Source organism: Mus pahari, chromosome 1 (assembly GCF_900095145.1).
Source record: "Mus pahari chromosome 1, PAHARI_EIJ_v1.1, whole genome shotgun sequence".
Taxonomy (NCBI): Eukaryota; Metazoa; Chordata; class Mammalia; order Rodentia; family Muridae; genus Mus; species Mus pahari.
Window position 1 is genome coordinate 38,282,165 of NC_034590.1, and position 20,587 is coordinate 38,302,751.

General features: G+C 48.3%; 2 protein-coding genes across 3 annotated transcripts in view; both read right to left on the reverse strand.

Annotated features, from left to right (window-relative positions):
• The window catches only part of Lrrk1 (leucine rich repeat kinase 1), a 131,913-nt gene extending 130,333 nt beyond the window's left edge, over positions 1–1,580 (reverse strand). The window contains exon 1 of one of the 2 annotated variants that reach the window (XM_021205384.1): positions 1,459–1,580. The gene's annotated coding sequence lies outside the window, so the exon portion shown is untranslated. The remainder of the gene's footprint in view (positions 1–1,458) is intronic. The other variant, XM_029540805.1, reaches the window with a different exon arrangement.
• A 2,608-nt stretch (positions 1,581–4,188) lies between these two features.
• The window catches only part of Aldh1a3 (aldehyde dehydrogenase 1 family member A3), a 37,071-nt gene continuing 20,672 nt past the window's right edge, over positions 4,189–20,587 (reverse strand). Inside the window, exons 9-13 of the mRNA XM_021191206.2 lie at positions 19,633–19,817; positions 15,512–15,676; positions 13,451–13,608; positions 11,931–12,005; positions 4,189–6,068 (exon numbers count right to left, since the gene is read on the reverse strand). Of these exons, the coding sequence (XP_021046865.1) occupies positions 5,996–6,068; positions 11,931–12,005; positions 13,451–13,608; positions 15,512–15,676; positions 19,633–19,817 (656 nt within the window). The 3' untranslated portion in view covers positions 4,189–5,995. The remainder of the gene's footprint in view (positions 6,069–11,930; positions 12,006–13,450; positions 13,609–15,511; positions 15,677–19,632; positions 19,818–20,587) is intronic.

Sequence of the window (20,587 nt, forward strand, 5' to 3'; positions counted from 1 at the left end):
TGTGTGTGTGTGTGTGTGTGTGTGTGTGTGTGTGTGTGTTGAGACCATCAGATGATCTGCTGTTGGTCTTTGCTTTGCACCATGTTTGAGAAGGCCTCTTCTTCACGGTTACCTACACCAAGCTAGCTAACCAGTGAGCTTGCAGGGAATCTCCCATCTTGAAGTAGGGCCATGCTGGGATTACACCTTTATCTTAGCTGGTTTTATGTAGATTCTGAATCAGAATTCAGATCCTCACACGTGACCAGCAAGTGTTTTGCATACTGAGCCATCTCCTTAGCCGGTTTATTTATTTAGTTACAGTAATTATACCCAAGCTATTAAGGAGATGTAAAGTCTGTTGGAGGTGTGGAGAAAGGAAAGGTTTGGCTGGCTCTAAAAGCCTCTCTAAGGACAAATTAGGTGTTGGCATGCTATATTCTTCTGGAACAGGAGCAAGGACAATGAAAACCAAATCACAGAAAGAATTTAATGCTAAAGTTTTTCAAAAGGTACAAATCATAGGTCCTTTGATGGTGCTATGAGAGTGTGAGTGAGCAACTCATCAAAAATAGGTTATTTGGCGAGAATTTGCTAAGAGCATGGCCCTTAAGACGCCGTTTATCCTGTTCTGGTTTGTGCAGGGATGAGCATCATGCAAGAGAAAAACTTAATGGCCTCAAACTCTTAAAAGCCAGGCTGAACTGGCTGCCAGCCATCCCTAGAGTCGCTCCACTGCTGTTTTTCTTACTGCCCCTTACCCTTCAGGAATTCTTGGCCTCATCAATTAAGAATGGCCGCTGGCTCAAGCAACAGAGCCAGTAGGCAAAGTGATGTGACCCAGGCGTGGAGCGGACCATCCCACACCACCGGGCTGCCCTGCGTGGTGAGAGCCTAGCTCGGCTTTTGCCTCCCGCCACTCGCGCCCATGCACTCCCACGCGCACCCACGCTTAGACCCCCACCCCCACTCCCAAGTTAAAAGTCAGGCTTTTTTTTCTTTTTCTTTTTCTTTTTTCAAACGCAAAAGAACTTTGTAGCCGCCCTGGTGTTTCCTACTTTTGTTTCTGAACTCGGCTCCCCGCCCCCGCCCCGCTCCGATCCCGGGCTGGTTTTCGGGCGTCATCCAGCTCCCGGGTTCCAGCACCACACTCGCTTAACCCTTCAAGGGACGAGGGTCGCTGCTCAGCCCAGAGAGGTAGCGAAGAGACCCCGGTCAGCTCGAGATCCAGACGCCCACCGGAGCTGTGACCTGCGTGTCCCGGACACAGGCCGGGGTCCGGAGCACGCGGTCGCCCGGGGTATGGGGTGCTGAGATGGGGAGAGGGGTTGCGGGGCGAGGCGCAGGGCGCAAAGCAGGCAACTACGGTTGCACGCGGGGACTCGGGCGCCGGACAGGGTGGCGCGGGCAAAGCTTGGATCTAGGGGTGCGGGCTTCGCTCGGGTCCTCGGACAGGGCGCGGGTCGGAGTAGTACTTACCTGCGACGGCGGGGTCTGGGAGCCGCGGATCGGCTACTTCAGAGGGCCGGGGCCTGCGGGTCCTACCGTACTCTGCCCTGCAGTGCTCTGGCTGCCGGGGGCCAGACGCACTTCCTCAATCCTGCGGCCGCCTGGCGGGCGGAGAGGGCGGGTGGCGCGGAAGCGGGGCAGTGCCAGAGGGTCGGCCGCCACCGACCTCCCCAGATAGGGACAGGGTCCCCTAGATGGCCTGCCTCGGTTTCCCTAGCTGCAAGATGTCGGTGACCAAGCTCGCTGCTCTTGTGCCTCGGTAGACGCTTGGGTCTTGAGACTTTGTGGCGTCCTCTCCAAATTTGAATGCTTTGCTGTCTTCCCTGCGGACAGGCAACAGTGACAAGGTTGTGCCTTTCCTACCCCGCTCGAGTAACAGATTAATTTTTATCTTGTCTGCTGTCTATATACTCTGGCTGTAAATATTAAAAGGGCGAGAATATTAATGTGTGCGCGGTACAGAAACTACATTTTTAAAAGTTGATGTTTTGTAAACTGCGCTTCTTCACCACACGAGTTCGCTAACTTAATTATGGACGTTTGCAAAGATATTACTAGTTGATGAACATTTTTCGATTTTCGAACTCCGGAGTAGCTGGCATTACAGGCGCATGCCACCCTGACTGGCTGCTTGTGGTATTGAGGTGGAATGTTGTCAGTTGATTCCACTGACGTTAATAACCAAACACGGCTATACACTCAGCAGGCAAGCTTCGGATTCTGCTCCAATTTTCCCCCAGAAAAGATAACCCTTGGTAGAAAATCAGTACTGTACCGAAGTGCTTCTTACCGGTAAGGTAACAACGAATATTCCGGAGACCATGTGCAAAGACCATGGATAGACCGCCTCACTGCCAGGTCACAGAATTTGAGAAGCCATGGGCCGCCTGAGATATTTTTGGGAACACCTCAAGTGTTTGTTTAAAGTTAGAGTTTGTATCCCTAGTTGGCAAGGGGACTACCTCGCGGCTCTCCTATGTTCGCTCTTCTTTCCCTCCACCCAACACCGTTCCAAAAATGTAGATGGAGTTCGGCAATCCTGCCCTCGCCACCGAGGTCCTCAGACCAATTAGCAAGGCCAGCAGCATGACTGCTACGGAAAAGTCCCTAATAATTTGCAAGGCAAGGCGTCAGCAGTTTGAATGAGCCTGGCTTGGTGGCGCCTTCAGGGCATACATACATCACTGCCACCTAGCGTTACCAAAAGGAAGTCCATGTCTAGAGCCAGGACCAACGCTAAGGGGACTTGGGTTGCCAATACTTACTGTGGCAAGAAAATTTCCACTTTAAACAAGCTTAGAAATAGGTTAGGAAAGTGCTGAATGTAAAACAAACAAACATCTGGAATATTCAACACATATATGACCTTTTTTTGAGATGACACATAGTATTCAACTGTACTTAGTAGGCGTGTTTTAATCACAAGTTTGCAAAGGAGACTATTACAGAGCAGTTAAAGTTCCTTCTCGCTTCTTTTTCATTCCTGCAAACCCGTGCTCTTCTTGGGTTTGCTCATATCCCACCCTGACTTTCAGTCTGAGGTTGGAATGACCCTGTCTACAAAGGGGTCCTCTGATACACAGTGGTCAGAGGTAGATCAGCCACCCACCTCCCTGAATGAGCATGACACTGTGGAGGCTAACTGTTCCTTTTGTCTTCTGGAACTTGATTTTATTCAGTCAAATGCTCACTTTTGTCTGATGCTCTGCCCCAACCACGATTTAAAGACCCTCCCCCAGTCTCCACCTACAATCACAGTCGGCGACAAGGGTTCTAGTAGACATTAGAAAGTAGGCACCCACCAAGAGCTGAAGCTAGAGCATCCCATAATGTCTTCTTTGAGAGAATGTGGCCAAGCAAGTACATACAATTGCACCTGTACAGACTTACACACACACCCTTACACACACACCCTTACACACACACACACACACTCACACTCACACACACTCACACACACTCACACTCACTCATACACTCACACATGTGTCTAGAGTGGTTCTGTTCAGGCAGGTGTGTTCTAATTAATCAGACAATAGAAGGTGTCATTTTAATATCATCCTATGCTCACATTTGGATCAGATATGAAGTGCTCATAAATACAGCAACACATGCACAGGTGAGCAGTGAGAAAGCTCTGGTCCAACCTCTGCACCATTTTCTAAGGGGGTGATGTTTTCACATCTGTCAGGGGCCTGGGCTTGCGATGCTGAGTTCACAGCTTGATCCGTTCAGACCTACACAAGGTTTCTGCTGCGGCATCAATGTCAGGTCATAACCCAGTAACTGATGTCTCTTGGCAATTAGAAGCCTTAAGAACTTCAGCCAATAAGTCTAGAGCCTTAGATCATCATAGACAAAGTCATAAAAATAGACATGCGGTCACTATTTGGGGACAAGGCATTTTCCCAAATCCTCATTTTCTGCACCTGCCATTGTTGTTTTGTGATTAAAAGGAACTTAGGCAACACAGAAAGCACCTTACACGTTACCTGTGAGCCACAGGGCTCTTCCCCATGCAAGATTATAGAAATGGTCGTTACCGTCAAGAAGAGCCCTGTGTGTGCCCAACTGGAGGAGTGTGATTTCATTTTTGCCATTGCCTTATCAAAAGCCACATTGCACAAAAGTCTCAGAAAGAGAAGGGTCTGCCACAGAATTCAAATGGGGTTAGTCCTTCAATGAAAAAAAAATTTAATGTTTCTCAATGTCCAACTTTATTCTTCCATCGCTGAACACAATCTGAAGTTAAGATCAAAATCCCCAATCCAATCGATTTAAAAACCATACCACAGGGGTAAACCTTAAAAGAAGTGAAATCTAACATTATATAGATTTTCATTTCTAAGTACAGTATATTACAGAAGGTTAAATATACTACCTCTGTGTACTTACAGCTATAAAAAGATACATTAATGATACCAATTATAAATAATGTAACATTTCATATTAAAGGCATTATTGTACAGTGGAAGAATAGCAACCCTCTAGTGTACTATGGTGAAGGGTAGTGCCTAGAGTTATGGAGATACTGAAAATTCAGTGTCTGAGGCCAAATCCTGATTTAACTAGTTACGGTAGTATACGTGCTGAGGGAGGAAAGAAGGCGAATGGAATATTGCTTGTCTCCGACAGGGCTGAGAGCCGATTCACGCCCCACATTCTCTACCACACACTGGTTCAGATAGAAGGCTTAATTCTCACTCTTGCTCAGCCCAACTTTAATCCTCAAATGTAGGCATCACAGCCAATTAGGCAGATGCATGTTTACTGACAGTAAAAGTACCCAAATAGCAGTCAAACCAAAGAGTTTGGTTCTATCCTTAAAGCTTTATGGGAACCATTTTAATTTTCCAAGTGCAAACATGGAATTGCACATCATATGCATACATTAAAGAGGAAAGGAAAAAAATGTTTTAACATGACTGAGGTACCCAGGTCACTTGGTGGATGGTCAGGTCCCCTGTGGGATCCAGGTGTTACTTGTTAACCAATCATAAATGAAAGCCCAGATGGGATTTTGAAGACTACAGAGCCATGCAGTGGCAGCTATTTCTTGCTGGCATGAACTTCACTGATCTAAAACAGGTAATGGAGCTGAAGAAGAGAAAAAGAAAGTGGGCGTGCCCGTTATTAAATGTGGTAGAAATGGGTATTTGTAAAAGTGAATGGTGGCTCTGAGGGTCAAATGTGAAGCTTCGTTGCCCAGAGTTTGCTCTGCCATGGTAGTTCTAACATGAGCCCTCAGTGGCAAAGGTGACATGTTCACTGCCTAAGATGGGCCTATGTCATGGAAGACCATCTCATAACTGTAGGGCAAATTCTTTGGGATGTTGATTTGGTCATTCCAAAATCAGGATTGTTTTCAAGGAGAATCCCACAGTCAGTGCCCATATGCAACCCTTAGGACCCGCACCCCTGCACCCCAAAGGATTCTGGGGCCTTTCCATGGCAGCTTCCCTAAGCTCCCCAAACTGGGTCCCTGAAATCCTCCCTTCACCTCAACACTAATCCTTTGTTTGTGAATAATCCCACTTTCCCCCTCAGAATGAAGAGGGGCTTGTTGTGCGCACAGATGACCCCCAAGGAGACCACCAAGACCAGATTTGCTCACAGAACACTCAGTGAGCTCATTCCCTAACCCTCCTGGGGTCAAAAAGCATTAAAATGAACCATGGGACGCTCCAGTGACTGTCTCATAGTTGAGAGCGCTGGATGTCTTTGAGGTGTCCTGCGCTTAGTCTAAAGGCAAAGTCAGAGCTGGATGAGAGAGTTCCTCCCCAGGCAGGCCTGCAGTTTCCCACATCCTATCCGGCCGCCCACAGTTTGGTCCATAAAGCATGCGTGTGAGTGTGAGGAAAGTCAAAACCATGGCACCCCAGTAGATCGAGTGTCCAGAAGAGAGGGTCCTAGGAAGCTGGGCGCTGTCACCCTGCTTTCTGCTCGTGGCCAGCTGGGGTTGCCACAGTCAGCTGTCCAGTTTTTGAGGAAGAAGCCAGTCCATCCTTCAGGGGTTCTTCTCCTCGAGTTTGATGGTGACAGTTTTCACTTCTGTATATTCAGCCAGAGCATACTCTCCCCTGTGATGACAGAAAAGGGGGGGGGGACAGTTCGCGCTGTCAGTTCACAGTCCTGGGAAACCTCCTCTAAAGCCCGAACATCCTGTGGGGCAGCTTGAGTGTTGGGGTTCCTGTTACAGGACAGCGTGGTGCCTGGACATAGTAAAGGCAGTAGGCTGTACAATGCACTTAGTAGGTGTCAGGAACTGGAAATGTGCCTTTAAATGCTAAGTTCCTGGGTGTGATGCTTTTGGTGAGGGTAAAAGAACTGGGGATCTGCTTTTGGACCAATGAGAGAAGAAAGCAAAAGAACACAAGTTCTCTCTGTGTGTCAGGGAGGTGGCTACGGAAGAGGCCTGTGCACTGAACGGGGGTGGGGGCAGGGGATCTGGGGCGTGAGAACTGCACTGACTACGCAAGTGTCAAGTGGTGATTTTTTTTTACTCTTTGAAGAGACAGAAAAGGTGATGTCCAAACTTGAGGAGGTGGCCAGGGAACCACAGGGACATCTGGCTCTGACAGGAACAGCTGCAAGAGGAGCTGGGTCAGAATGCAGGGGAAAGGGAGCAGATATTAGCATAGGAGAAAGACATGGAGGTGATGACTCTCAGCATCTTTGGAATATTTACTTCCCTTACATCTTAAAGGGGCCAGGATCTTTCCTACGCATCATAGACCACCAATGGAGTAGACCACCAGAACCCAGAGACATCTTGGACACTATTCACCATAGCACACTCTTAGAGCTTGCAGAAAAAAAACAAAAAAACAAACAAACAAACAAAACAATGGATTCTGGTTTTTCAACAGAAAAGGTAATGAGATGTCCTCTTCAGCCACAGTCCCATATCATCCCTGAGACCTGAAGCCCTGTGGGTAAGCCCAGCATCACCAGCTTTACTTCAGAACATTTTAGAAACGCAGGTTGTGGGGCCTCACCCAGGCCTACTGTGGTAGGCAAAATACTAAAAGGTGTCCACACCCTACTTCCCTGTCCTAGGGTACAAATTATGTTATATAGCAAGGGAGACCTGATGCTGGAGATGGAATTCTTGCAGCTAATCAATTGACTTGAAAGAAAGGAAGGAAGGGAGGGAGGGAGGGAGAGAGAGAGAGAGAGAGAGAGAGAGAGAGAGAGAGAGAGAGAGAGAGGGGGGGGGGGGGGGGGGGAGAGGAGAGGAGAGGAGAGGAGAGGAGAGGAGAGGAGAGGAGAGCAGAAAGAAAGAAAGAAAGAAAGAAAGAAAGAAAGAAAGAAAGAAAGAAAGAAAGAAAGAAAGAAAGAAAGAAAGAAAGAAAGAAAGAAAAGAAAGAGTTGTCTGGTCCATTTGGGAGGCTCAGCATTTCCTAACAGCTGAAGAAAAGCTGAGCAGAGCTGAGGCAAGACACAGAAAGGTACCACTGGGCTGGTTGGGAGGATGGAGGAAGCCATCAGCCAAGCAGGAAGTAAGCCTCTGGGGGCTTGGCAAAGCCAGGAAATCAATCCTCAGAGCCTCTAAAGAGGACACAGGCTAGCTGACACCTCCATCTATGTCCAGAGAGAGCTGCATCTACCCAACAGAATATGACATCCCATGCTATATCATCTACAACACTGATTTAGCAGCACCAAAGAAACCAATATAGTATCCTCAACTTCCTTGGGGAAGTCAAGGCATTTGTGTTCAGTAAATTTTCTTGGGTGGTCCTGATGCCTGTTTAGGGATAAGAGCCATGAGGACTCAGATGGGTGGTTTGAATATGCTTGTCCCATGGCAAGTGGCACTGTTACCCAGTGTGGCCTTGCTGGAGGAAGTGTGTCACTGTGTAGGTAGGCTTTGAGGCCTCATGCTCAAGCTCTGTCCAGTGCAGGAGAGTCTCCTCTTGGCTGCTTTCAGACCAAGATGTAGAACTCATACCTTCTGCTCTAGAACCATGTCTGCCTTCACACTGCCATGTTTCCCGCCATGATGATAATGGACGGAACCTCTGAAACTGTAAGCCAGCTCCCATGAAATGTTGTCCTTTATAGGAGTTGCCTTGCTCATAGTGTCTGTTCACAACAATAAAACCCAAAGTAAGACAATTGGCATCCTTGGGACTGTTTGAGCTGCACCATGGGAGTGCCAGCACGCCTTTTCAGTTATATCAACTGCAGAGAGTTCACACAGGACACTCAATCTGTGCTGGATAAGCAGTGTCACCATTAAGAAGATGTAATGTTTTGTTTTGTTTTTATCAGCGTATTGAGCGTTCTTTCTTTCAAAGCGACAAGGAGAAACACAAACAACCAAATGGAAAAATTCCTCAAAGGACATACTCATGTTTGCAGAAAAAGAGATGAAAATTTCAGTAGGTGTGAAAGGGACCCTCAACATCTCACATATAGGAAGAATTGAGAACCCACACAGAGACAGGATCGCTTTCATGTGGCCGAGCACTGAATTCTGGGAATTTACCCTGAAAACCATCACCCTAAGTGCATAAATATTTACACACAAAGAAGTATATAAACAGGGTTGGTAATGATAAAATCTTCTGGAAATAATACTAAGGTCCATTTGAGGAGACTTTCACTAAAAGACTGGGAGGTATCCAACGCCCATCCTTAGGACAAAAAGTAGCTTGCTTTCACATTAGTAAACAGAAAAGGATGAATGGATGTATGCGTATCCATAGAGAACACACCATAAACTTTCAAATTGAGAAAGTAGTGTTGCTTTGCAAAAACTCTAAGTGTTAGTGATCTATCAATCTAGCAAAGAAAAGGGATGGGACTCTTCCCAAAGTAGCTCGAGGTGACCTCGTTCAGAAGTGTCAGCAATATTGCAAGAAACAGGGTGTAGGTTCCCCCTTCTTCTATTTCCTCATCTGTTGTTCTGGTTCGGATTCCTGCTGTCTTCCTCCAACCTCTCACCCAGTCCTTTCTACCTCAGCCACCAAAGCCATCTAGGAGCTCAGCCTTCCTTCCAATAAACACCCCCCCCCCATCGATGGGGACAAGGATGGATAGGAATGGAAACAGTTCCCTGACAAACGCTTGGGACCTAACACCAAGCTCGGAGCAGTAAAGATGCTCAGCAAATACTTGCAAGAAGAAAATCGCCAAGAGACCAAAGATCACTTCCTTAGTGAAACTGTAGGGCTACAGTCTCCTCCTGCCTACAGGGTCCTCTGTGGATATGGCCTTGGACAAACTGTTGCCAGCTACTGGGTCTTCAGAGACCCAGCTGGGAAATATAGAGCCTGATGGGAGGCCAGGGTCAAGTCTGAGGAGCAACGCAAGATGGGCCAGAGCAAGTGCATTTCCCAGTAGCTTTGGTTTTAGGTTTATTTTTGTTTCCACCATTCATTTTTTTTAACCATCATTTTTAAATCTAATATTATTTTGACTTTAGACAAACAAAAACAAACCAAATAATTGCTATGTGAACCATTGAGCAATCGAACGAAACGAATGAGCAGAGGGCCGTCTAACAAGTGGGACTGAGAACCAAGGAGGATGGCCTGACCTCGACGCAGCTCTTCCAGATGAGGTTTTGTTCCCTGGCTTGGATGCTGTACACCTTAGTTACAGTGCAAATCAAAGAAATAGGAAGCAGAGCACCAAGAGGAACAGAGTTTTTAGGCTCTGTCCAAGACCAGCCCAGAAACACATCCTGGAGTGGCTGATGGGTGTGCAGCCAGTAACCAGCCCGGCCCCCAGTAACCAATGTGGGGAAAACCATGGAATCCACCATATGGTGCTCCAGTATAAAAAAGGGGAACTTGTTGCAACAGGGAGACATTAATTTGAAACAACTGAGAATAGAAATTATTTTTCAAGGCAGATTTTTAGGCTCCTAACAAATGATTTTAAAATACATCATTAAAAAGAAAGAAAGAAAGAAAGAAAACACTTTGGGAAAATATATGTCCAAGATCCAAAAAACCAAAACAAAACCCAGACATTCAAGAAAGTCCCCCAGAGCAGCTGTCAGTATGAAACATGACTGAGGTCTGTGTGCTTATCAAGCCAGTCTGTGGCCGGCACAGGAACTACAGGCCCCACCCAGGGATAAGAGGGGCCCAGGTAAGAAAGCCATGTGGTAAATCCTCAGTGGTGCTAGGGGAAGCCGGGCAGCAGGCGTCCCCACATGCCTTCTGGTCACTCTGTGTCCTTCCAGTCATCTGCACTTAGGGGACTGGTGCGCCCTCCGGAAGGAAGGCTGTGAGGGGTATGAGTTCCTTAGCCCTCCCAGCGTGCCTGGCTGAAGACAGAAGACCAGAGGAGACAAATGACTACATGAGCTCTGGTGGCTTTGTTGGAGAGGCTTACAATGATGACTCCTGGGACAGGGGTTAGCTCAGTGGCAGAGAACTTTGCCTGGCATGCTGGATGACCTAAGTTCAAGTCCCAGTACTAAAACAAAACAAAATCCCCCAAAACAAAACTTAAAAAAAAAAAAAAAAGTCACAAGTGATCTGTCTATCAAGTCCTGGGCTACCCAAGGCCAAGGAACCAGAATTGATTTTAACTCTTGTCTCTTTTGTTGTAAGCCTAGCCTTCAATGGCTGAGCCATTTCTCCAGCCCTACTCTCATGACCTCCCAACCTCCTGAATCTGTGTCTTCCTGTGAGAGCTGTTATCTCCTCTCATGGACCATCTCCATGTGGCCACACATGACTCAGGGGCTCTCACAGAGTCTGTGCTCAGCCAATGCCAGCACCAGCTGTATTGATGCCATTGGAGGAGGGAAATCAGACGACCCTGGCCCTGCCTTCTCATCCTCGACTGCCAGGCTTTGCAAAGCAGAGGCTCCAAAATGGCAGACACATCAGGCTGGCAAGAGAGCACCACTGAGCTCCTGCCACGGGTCTTTATGGCCAAGAATCAAGACATAATTATGTGCAGGTCCGTTGTAGGGACAAGGAGGGTCCAAAGAACATTCTGTGCTTTCTGCTCACATGTGCAGGTGACTCCTGGGCCTGTGTCATGACCTGAACAGAACTGAAGTGGAATAAGGGACCCCCCCCCCCCACTCCAAATAGATTAGTCAAAAACCAGTAGAAGGCAGGCCCTCTCCACCACCACATACTTAAGAATCTATCAGTAGAGCTGTTGTGCATCCCCACTAAAGCCCAGGCCGAGAGGTATCCAGAATCTGTTTTGACTATGTAGAAGGCAGTGCATTTGTATATAAATGACACAAACTGTTTAAACAAAAGGGAGAACATGCCGCTCAGAAATGTCCAAGAACAGCCTTAGGGTGTTGTCACAGATGGCTTCCCAGGAACACTGAGCCTACTAATATGTTTATCCACACTGGCTAATAAAACCCAGGACCTCAGTAAGGGCAAATGGAGACAGGGTGCAGCTAGGGACCCCGGCATCTTCACCCAGGGACACTCTACCCAACTTTGAGCCTGGGCCAGAGGTAAGATGGTGCGTCCTTGAATCACCAGAGAACAGGTAGGGAAGGTACAGGGGAACTTGTTCAGGCTCAGAAAGTACTGCAGAGGTCATGGAGGGGCAACACAGCCCCCTAAAGAGCATCCAAGAAGAAACAGAGTCACCCATCTATGTCCCCAAAGCCTGTACCAGGCTCTGAAAGCAAAGCTAGGCAGATTCAGGGCCTGACTTGAGCCAGTCTGTTTTTTCTACCCAAAGTAGAGATAGATGTGTGTCATAAGAGTGTCGATGGCCACATCTTCATCCTGCTAGCCTAGACCTAAGAACCGAAGAATGTCCCTAGGGTGATGGCACTGGGCAAGAGAGGAAGTTGAGGCTACAGGTTGGTTGTAGGGCTTAGAAAAAAGCAAGGATGGGAAGGAGGGAGGGAAGAAGGGCGAGATCTGGAGAAGCCTCCATTGAGGGACCACCAGCCTTCATGGCAGAGGGGACAACGAGAGTTCAGAAATACTTACAGTTCTCTGCCATTCCCAGACATTTTGAAGCCACCAAATGGAGCCTGTGCGTAGAACGCATTGTAGCAGTTGATCCTAGAGCAAGAACGAAAGATGCCTGGGTTACCTGGAGAACACTCCCCTGTATCTTAAGACCCTGCAACATCATGATGCCTGATGTACTTCAATAGCTTGAGCACAGCACACCCTTGTGTGCTCCTTCCCCTTGCTGTCTGTCTGTCCTGCCAGAAATTACAACTGGACTATAACTAAGGAGGAGAGATAGGGGATGACTTAGCGGATGGAATGATGCAGGTCTGACCTCAGAGCTCTGCTTCCTAGACTGTGTGACTCTAAGCTTGTTCAACCTCTTTCAGTCTCATCTGATCCATCCAGAAGATGGGCATCTGCAGAATTATCAGTGAGAAGGGATACATGTCCATACCTTGCAGCTTGTTATGTGTGGACTTTAGAATCCACCAGAGACAAAATCAGAGAGGTGGTGTGACACAGTGTGTCAAGGTTCCAGGCTTTGGAGCCTTCTCGGCTATGTCCAGTGACCCATGATAACCACAGGCTCTACACCCTCAAATTCAACCAACTTCAAACCCAAGGTTTTTGTGCAGAATTATTTTTTTCTCTTGCCACTAATCCTTAAGCAATGTTGTACAACAAATATCAACACAGCATTGTATTAGGTGTTGCAAAACATGTAGGTGTATGCAGGAGAAGATGGGGTGTGTCTTGGTGGTAAAATGCTTTTCTAGCATGTTCCAGGTCCTGGGTCAGAGTGCCAGCATGGGATAGATATATCAATGGATGAATGGATGGAAGGGTGGATGGGTGGATGGGTAGATGGTTGGCTGGCGGATAGCTGGCTGACTGGTTGGCTGGATGGGTGGGTGGGTGGGTGGGTGGATGGATGGATGGATAGATGGATGGGTGGATGGATGGATGGACAGACAGATGCCTGGCTGGCTGGATGGGTGGGTGGATGGATGGATGGATGGGTGGATGGATGGATGGATGGATGGATGGATGGATGGATGGATGGATGGACAGATGCCTGCCTGGCTGGATGGGTGGGTGGATGGATGGATGGATGGATGGCTAGATAATGAGATAGATAGATAGATAGATAGATAGATAGATAGATAGATAGATAGATAGATAGATAGATGGATAGATGGACAGACAGAAGGATAATACAAGCCACCCAGCCATCTGGAAGATGTGCCTAAGCTACCTGCACATACAAAGCACTTGAGTAGCCATTGAGTTGGGTCTCTCAGCAAGGAATGACTCCTCTGCAGTTAAACACTGAGAGTCAACAGCACTAGCTGTGTAATGCTGGACCAGTCACTCCATCTCATTTTTAGACCTTGATTTCTTCATGTGAAACATGCAAGACTTCAGGCCACAGGGTATCCATTTCAGAGGGCGATCAACAGAACCCTTAACAGTGAGAGCACATCACATAACCTCTGTTGATGAAACTGGGAGAGTGAAACTAGTAAGCTGAGTGTGCATGCTCGGCTCACCAGACTGTCCCCGACTCGAGCGCGGCAGCCAGCTTCAGGGCTTTGTCCAGGTTTTTGGTGAACACTGCTGCTGTGAGCCCATAGTCAGTGCTATTTGCTCTTTTGATCACCTCCTCCAGGTTTTTGAACTTCAGTATCGGCTGCACTGGTCCGAAAATCTGTGATCAATTGCAAGGAGGAAGATACGTGAGTGAGAATGGGACTGGGTGCCCTAAACTGCACCAAGCTTTTATGGCTTCCCACAGTCTGAGAGCCCCTCCCCCCAAGAAAAAGAACCCCAGAGACCTCTATAACCGTGTGACAGCTGAAATTTGAATAGGGGATTCAGACGGAACAAAAACTGAAAGATAATCCGAAATATACACTGTATTTATGTCCCCTTCGTGCCAGCAGTGTTTCTGAGAACACTTCAGCCTTGGATCTCGGGGAAGACTCATATACAGCAGGGTGTACCAAAGGAAAGCATTGACTAGCTTTCTGGAAAGTTCTCTGGAAGGGTGTTCACAAGTGGATAAATGCTGCTTTCCTGGTGGGGTTTTCTTTCTTTGTCTTTTTGTTTGCTTGTTTTGTTTTGCTTTGTTTGTTTTGTTTGAGACACGATTTCTCTCTGTAACAGTCCTGCCTGCCCTGGAACTCTCTTATAGACCAGGCTAGACTCAAACTCAGAGCTCTGTCTGCCTCCACCTCCTGAATGCCGTTGGGACTAAAGGAGTGTGTCACCATGCCCAGCTCATTCCTGGGGTCTTTTTCTGTCACTTAAGGAAGATACTTGAACTATTTCTATAGTGAGTCCCAGGGGACAGATTGACACAATAGTCACCCAGCAAAGAACGGCAGAGAGAAGCTACAAGTTTGCCCATTTAGAGGAGAGTCTGAAGGGAGCTTGCGTGTGATTCAGCAGCAGGTGGGATTACATGCCAGGACAGTGCACAGCCTCTGGAAATGGCTTCTCCGCTTCCTTGGGAACATGTCATCAAGAAGTGTACAAAACAGCAACAACAACAAAATACTTTTCTTTTGGTTTTTCAAGACAGGGTTTCTCTGTGTAGCCTTGGCTGTCCTGGAACTCACTCTGTAGACCAGGCTGGCCTCAAACTCAGAAATCCGCCTGCCTCTGCCTCCCAAGTGCTGGGATTAAAGGCATGCGCCACCACGCCCAGCAACAAAATACTTTTAAAAAGAAGTACATAGAGACCTGAGCTCTGCATCTCCACAGAGAGGTGAGAGGCCTTTCAGCATCTCAAGGAGAAACTATCAGGTCCCCTCACAGGATAGCCCATATCCACCCCCCTCACATGCTCCAGAAGGTGTAGGCCAGTGGATCTCAACCTTCCTAATGCCACAACCCTTTAATACAGTTCCTAATGTTGTGGCGACCCCCAACCATGAAATTGCTTTCGTTGCTATATCATAACTGCAATTTTGCTACTGTTATGAATCACAATGTAAATATCTGGTTTTGGAGGGTCTCAGTATCGTCTGACTCCCTCTTCCTCCCCACCCCCAGTGAGGGTTCAATCCACAGGTTGAAAACTGCTGGACTGGGCCCTCCTTACTCATTCTGTGCAGGAACAGCTGCCACGTGTCTAACAAAGGAATTACAAGCGAGACCTTCATGGGGGGCTGCTTAATCCCTGTCATTCATAAGAACAAATGTGGTAGAAAAAAAAAAATCAATGAGAATTATAGCTAGGCCTCACAGGGATACTTGTTTAAGGACGGTCTAAGGAGTAGAAAGTGGCCATTGTTCCTGAATCCATAGTTTGGTGCCTTGTCATACCGGAAAGGCTCAGAGATGTCAGGGCTGGGCTGTGCGTGTAACTGTGCGGAAGGAACTGGGCTGCGGCTGCCCAGTGACCATAAGCAAGGATGGAAACAGGACTGGGGTAACTGTGGCTGCTGCAGGCTTTGGGGTTCACCAGGAGCACCAGAACCCCAGGCGACAACAGAGCCACCCAGCAATGAGACTGTGTGCCCTGTGAATTCTTCTGAGAGTCCCCGGAGCCTCAGAATTCTTTGGAGGACTCCCGGGAGCTCAGTCTTGGCTGTAGCCGTGCCTACCTCCTCTTTGGCGATCCTCATGTTGTCCGTAACGTCTGAGAAGACCGTGGGTTTGATGAACAAGCCTCTGTCCTCCATGGCCGACCCCCCACATTCTAGCTTGGCCCCTTCCTTCTTCCCGCTCTCGATCAGCTCGAGGATTTTGTCAAACTGCTTTTGGTCGATCTGCAAGACACAGAAGGGAATTATAACTACTTTCTTCCAGGAGGGGACTGTGGTCTTGTGTTTTCAATGGCCCTCAGCACCATCAGCAGGCCCTCCTCTGTTCTGTGTTCTTGTCAAGTCTTAGATCAGCTAACAGAGAGCCCTGTGGGTAGAGAGCCCTCTCCTGCACAGACACGCTCTTTGGAACACCAGGGCCACAGGGAGGCCGTCCATCCTCAGCTCCATTTTGAGGCCTTACTCAAGTCTGGTTCCCCTCCTTATGCTGTGAGGTAAGGGTTAGGGTGAAGCCGATTGGGGAATGATTGCATTCTCTCAAGCCTCAGCATTCTGCTTCCATTACCGGATTTAACAAGTAAACACAGGATCCCCAGCTCAATGTAACTATCAGAAACACAACATGCGGTGGCTTTTAGTCTAAGGAAATGCCAAACAGCTATTCGAGATATACTTAAGCTAAGGTGTCTTCAGTTTGTCCGAAATTCAAGTCTAGTGGTGTCATATTTGCCTGACAACTCTGCCCTGCTTACTGCGCACCACAGATCGGGGTAGGTTAAGGACTCAAAACCCCTGGGAACAGTGGACTGAGCTTCATGGTAGGGTCTGGGTACTGCTTCTTGGCTGGAGGGAAACAAACTGATCAGAAAAGTTCCACCTTCTGCTGTCTCCTTGGCTAGAAGGTGCCCTAGGCCACACACCACAGATTAACACCCAGTTGGGGGACACAGTATCTATCCAGATACCAAAAGGCCACCCCTTCTGGGGATGGCTCAACAGGGAAGATGACCTTCCTGTCTTCTTCCTCAAATACATATTCCCCTATTGTGACTGGGGTGACAGACAGCTCCTTCTGTCCCAGGCTGAGAGAGACAGAATTTAAGCAACAAAGGTTACTGAGACATCCAGATAGGAAGCTTGATTTCATTCCAGAAACATTAAATAGGAGAAAAAAAAAACCCAAAACAACAAACAAACAAACCCAGGACTGGAGAAATGGCTCAGTGAGTAAAACGTTGAGGACTTGGGCTCTCTGGCATCCATGGGGGCAGGGGCAGGGGAGCTGGACATAGTGACCCACACCTATAATCCCAGCACTGGGAAGGTGGAGACAAATGCTCCCTGAGGCTTGTTGGTCGGCTAGCCTCACCTACTCAGCGCATTCCAGGTTCAGTGATAGATCCTGTCTCAAGAATAGGGTGAGCTGGGTGTGGTGGCACACGCCTTTAATCTCAGCACTTGGGAGGCAGAGGCAGGAGCATTTCTGAGTTCGAGGCCAGCCTGGTCTACAGAGTGCATTCCAGGACAGCCAGGGCTATACAGAGAAACCCTGTCTCGAAAAACCAAATAAATAAATAAAATAAAATAAAAAAGAATAGGGTGGATATCAACAGAGGAAAAACCTGACCTTGACCCTGGCCTCCAGACAAACATACAATATATGCACACACCTATGTGCACATGGCTGCACACACACATGAACAAACACACATGCATGTACCACAAATACACACTGACAGAAAAAGAGCAAAAAGTAAATAAACCCATTTCAGGTCCAGAAAGTTCTTAGAGATTCTTCTTAAGAAACAATAAAGAATCAAATGGTGAAGCCAACATAATCTCTTGCACACAGAGATGGAGAGGAAATCCAAGCACAGAATCACATTTGCAAGGAAATCCTGGAGGGGTACCCCAGGAATAAAGGCCACATGGGAGCCCCGATGGGGGAAGAGGTGAGAATGGGTGGGGGTGGGATAGTGAGCCCCTTCACTGTAGTCCTTTGTACATGGTTAGAGTCTAGAGCGATATGCTTACATACCTACAAAAAGTAATGAAAGAAACCCAAACACATCCAGTTCCCAGCCATCTCTGCCTTTCTCCAGGTGAACCACATCTTGGTTCAAAAGTTCCAGATGGGCTGGCGAGGCGCTTAGTGAATAACGGTGTTGGTTGTCAAGACTGATAACTTGAGCTGAATCCTGGGCCCAACAAAGATCCACATAGAAGAAGTAGGCGGTTTCTGGCCTTCATATCCTTGCTGCGGCGTGTGTACCCCTCCTCCCATACACAAATGTATACACATACAAACTAAATAAATAAATGTCACTTAAAAGCATTTTTTTAAATGTGCGGGGGGGGGGGGAGTCCTTATGTAACAAAACCTCTCTCTCCTCCTAGGGGGGCCAACATAGCTCATTGGTGGAACTTCATCAGGCCTCAGGTCTTGGCTGGCTGGAACTAAGTTCTACCAGCAGACTCCATCTGTTCTGCAGGCAGTGTGGGTCCCTGTCAGAACCCCTACACACCCATGCTCCACTCCTTCCTCCATGAGCCCTCATAAACACGTTGTTTAAATCTAATAGCCATCCGTGAAATGTCAGCTGGTGCCTACAGTACAGGAAGGAAGATCTGGCAGGAAGGGAAATGACAGGGCAGGGCACAGCACCAGAAGTGAGAAAAGATGGCCCCCACAGGACCTCTGCAGAGGACGCCTCCGGATCCTGAGCAGGCCAGGTGGCTTCCTTGCTTGGCTGCCAAGTTAACCCAAAAGATGATGGAATGTTCCAGCAAGCTGTCTCCAGCCCCGGCCCCCAATCTAGGTCAGCAGGCTCTTCCACAGGCCTGAGACACACAGGAGTGTTTAGGCAGCTGGACAGCCTTGCAGAGCAAAACCTTACAGGTCTGTGGAGGGGCAAGAACATTCACAGGATCCTAACTAGTGTCCGGTTAGACAGTGTGAATGAGCTCCACAGGGACTGTGCACAGAGAGCCCAGGTGGGGTGGACAGGCAGACTCTCCCTGACCAACTCCCCGTACATGTCACACCAGAGATTTGGGGAGAAAAGGAGAGAACCGTCAGGAGAAAACGTTTCCCACCTATTCCAGCTCAATGCTGCAATTTGTGGATTCAGTACTGGTTTGTGGCTATGTTTGCACGGAGACCATGGACTACCCTGTGACCGGACTGTAGAATTTGTGGTTGAGGCTGGGCATGAGGAATGCACACAGCTTCCCCACCAGGGACACGTGACACCAGAGCCACAGAGCACATGGGTTGGAGTTAAGGTTGGTCTCGCCTTGGCCAGAAAATTCTCCATTTCTTGTCCAGTCAGCATCCACATAGAATAGCTAAGCAAAACAGACAAGGATGCCCTGAAATTACATGGGGATGTGCATCTTCTAGGTCAGAGAGTTGCCAGTCGGGGCATCTGCCTTTGCCAAGTTCTTCCCGGTGATGCTATATCCTCCATTTACTCCCATTTCCCAGATGAGAAAACTAAGGGCTGGAAGGAACAAAGCCACAAAGCCTCCTTTGGGCTCAGAAGTATCCTGTGTAAACATTTGGTGCCAATTCAGTGTGCCTCTGGGATAGACAGCAGGGAGTAAGTCATTGATATGATTGGAAACCTGAGGGCTAAGCACGAGTCTGGCAAAAACAGAGTTGCCACCATTCTCTGCCGCAGTGGACACGTGCGTTTTACAAACTTCCTCGTTGGAGCTATTCACATTCCCAAACCAGGCTTGCAGAAACCTGTTCCCACTGCCCAGTCCCTAGAGTCTCTCTACCCTCTGCTTACTGAGGGTCACTTCACACTGTAATGCATGTGACCTTGCAGGCCCCTGAGTCAAGCTTGTCAGTCATTGCCCTGCCTGCCCCCCCTCTTCAGCAGGGTTCAGGGAACTCTCTCTATCCCCAGGCTTTGAAGGTCACCATATCAAGAAGGCTGCCAGATACAGATAGCCTCATGCCCAGGATGCACTGGCTCCTCCCTGATTCCCGAGGATAGCGCTTTATTTCCTTACAGAAACAGTTCTATCAGCTTCTAAAGAAAAGCTTTGAGTGGACAGCACAAGCTAGTTCTTTTTTCCTTGGAGGGGGAATCCTGTCTGTGACCATGCTTCTGCCTAGCTCAGTCCCTGCAGGAGCACCACACAAGGGGACATGTCTGTTGGTGGGTTACCTGAGGCCCCTGCTCCGTTTTGGCATCGAAGGGGTCTCCAACCGGCCTCTTCTTGGCGAACTCCACACTCCTTCTCACAAACTCCCCGTAGACCTGCTCTTCCACAAACACCCTGGAGGCCGCTGTGCAGCACTGGCCTTGGTTGAAGAACACTCCCTGGTGAGCACACTCCACGGCCAAGTCCACTGGGGGTGGGTCGGGGGAGGCAAGAGGAAGCGATTAAGTTGTTACAACAGGCCTGACAGCTGCAACTCTAATTACCCCCACAAGAAAACAGGGTCCAGATGACTTGCATTTCAGAAACTAATTTTTCTTTCTTGGCGCTTCCCAAAGGAGAGGATGGGAAGAAGGCTTTTAGATTCACCAAGTCTGAGTTAAGAAAGTCTGGAGACTACGGGCTCTCTCAGTGCCTTTAATGTGCTAATGAGTGTCCAGTGGGAGCACTTTCCAGTTTAATTGTCCATAGAAGTCCCCCACCCCAGCTTTCCTGTCCCTAGAGGGGCTGTATCTCACCAGGGTCGGAACAGGACAGTCTCACAAGGATCCCAGACCTCCCTGTGCCCCACCCCTGCATTTGGGCCAGGGGCCAGGTTAGCGTGGCCCCTCCTGAAGACATCAGTTAATTTTCTGGTCCCTGATGGGAACCAGGAAGGATGAGTGAAGTGGCAGAGTATTACATGTCACCCTGAACATTATGTCAGGATTTAATTTGGGAGAATGGCACTCCCTGGAGGAGGAGGCCGGAGGGAAAAAAAAAAGGGGAGCAGGCTCTGTTTTCATGACCCTGGAAAACCAGCCCCTACATAGGGTTCCCCTCATCAGTGAAGGTGGGGGCGACACAAAACAGGACTGGCTCTTTGGGAAGGGAGATTGGGACCCTAAATGTGAGTCACAGGAGGGCTACATACAAAATTGTTCCAGTGACTCCGAGAGCAACATTGCTCAGGCCAGAGAC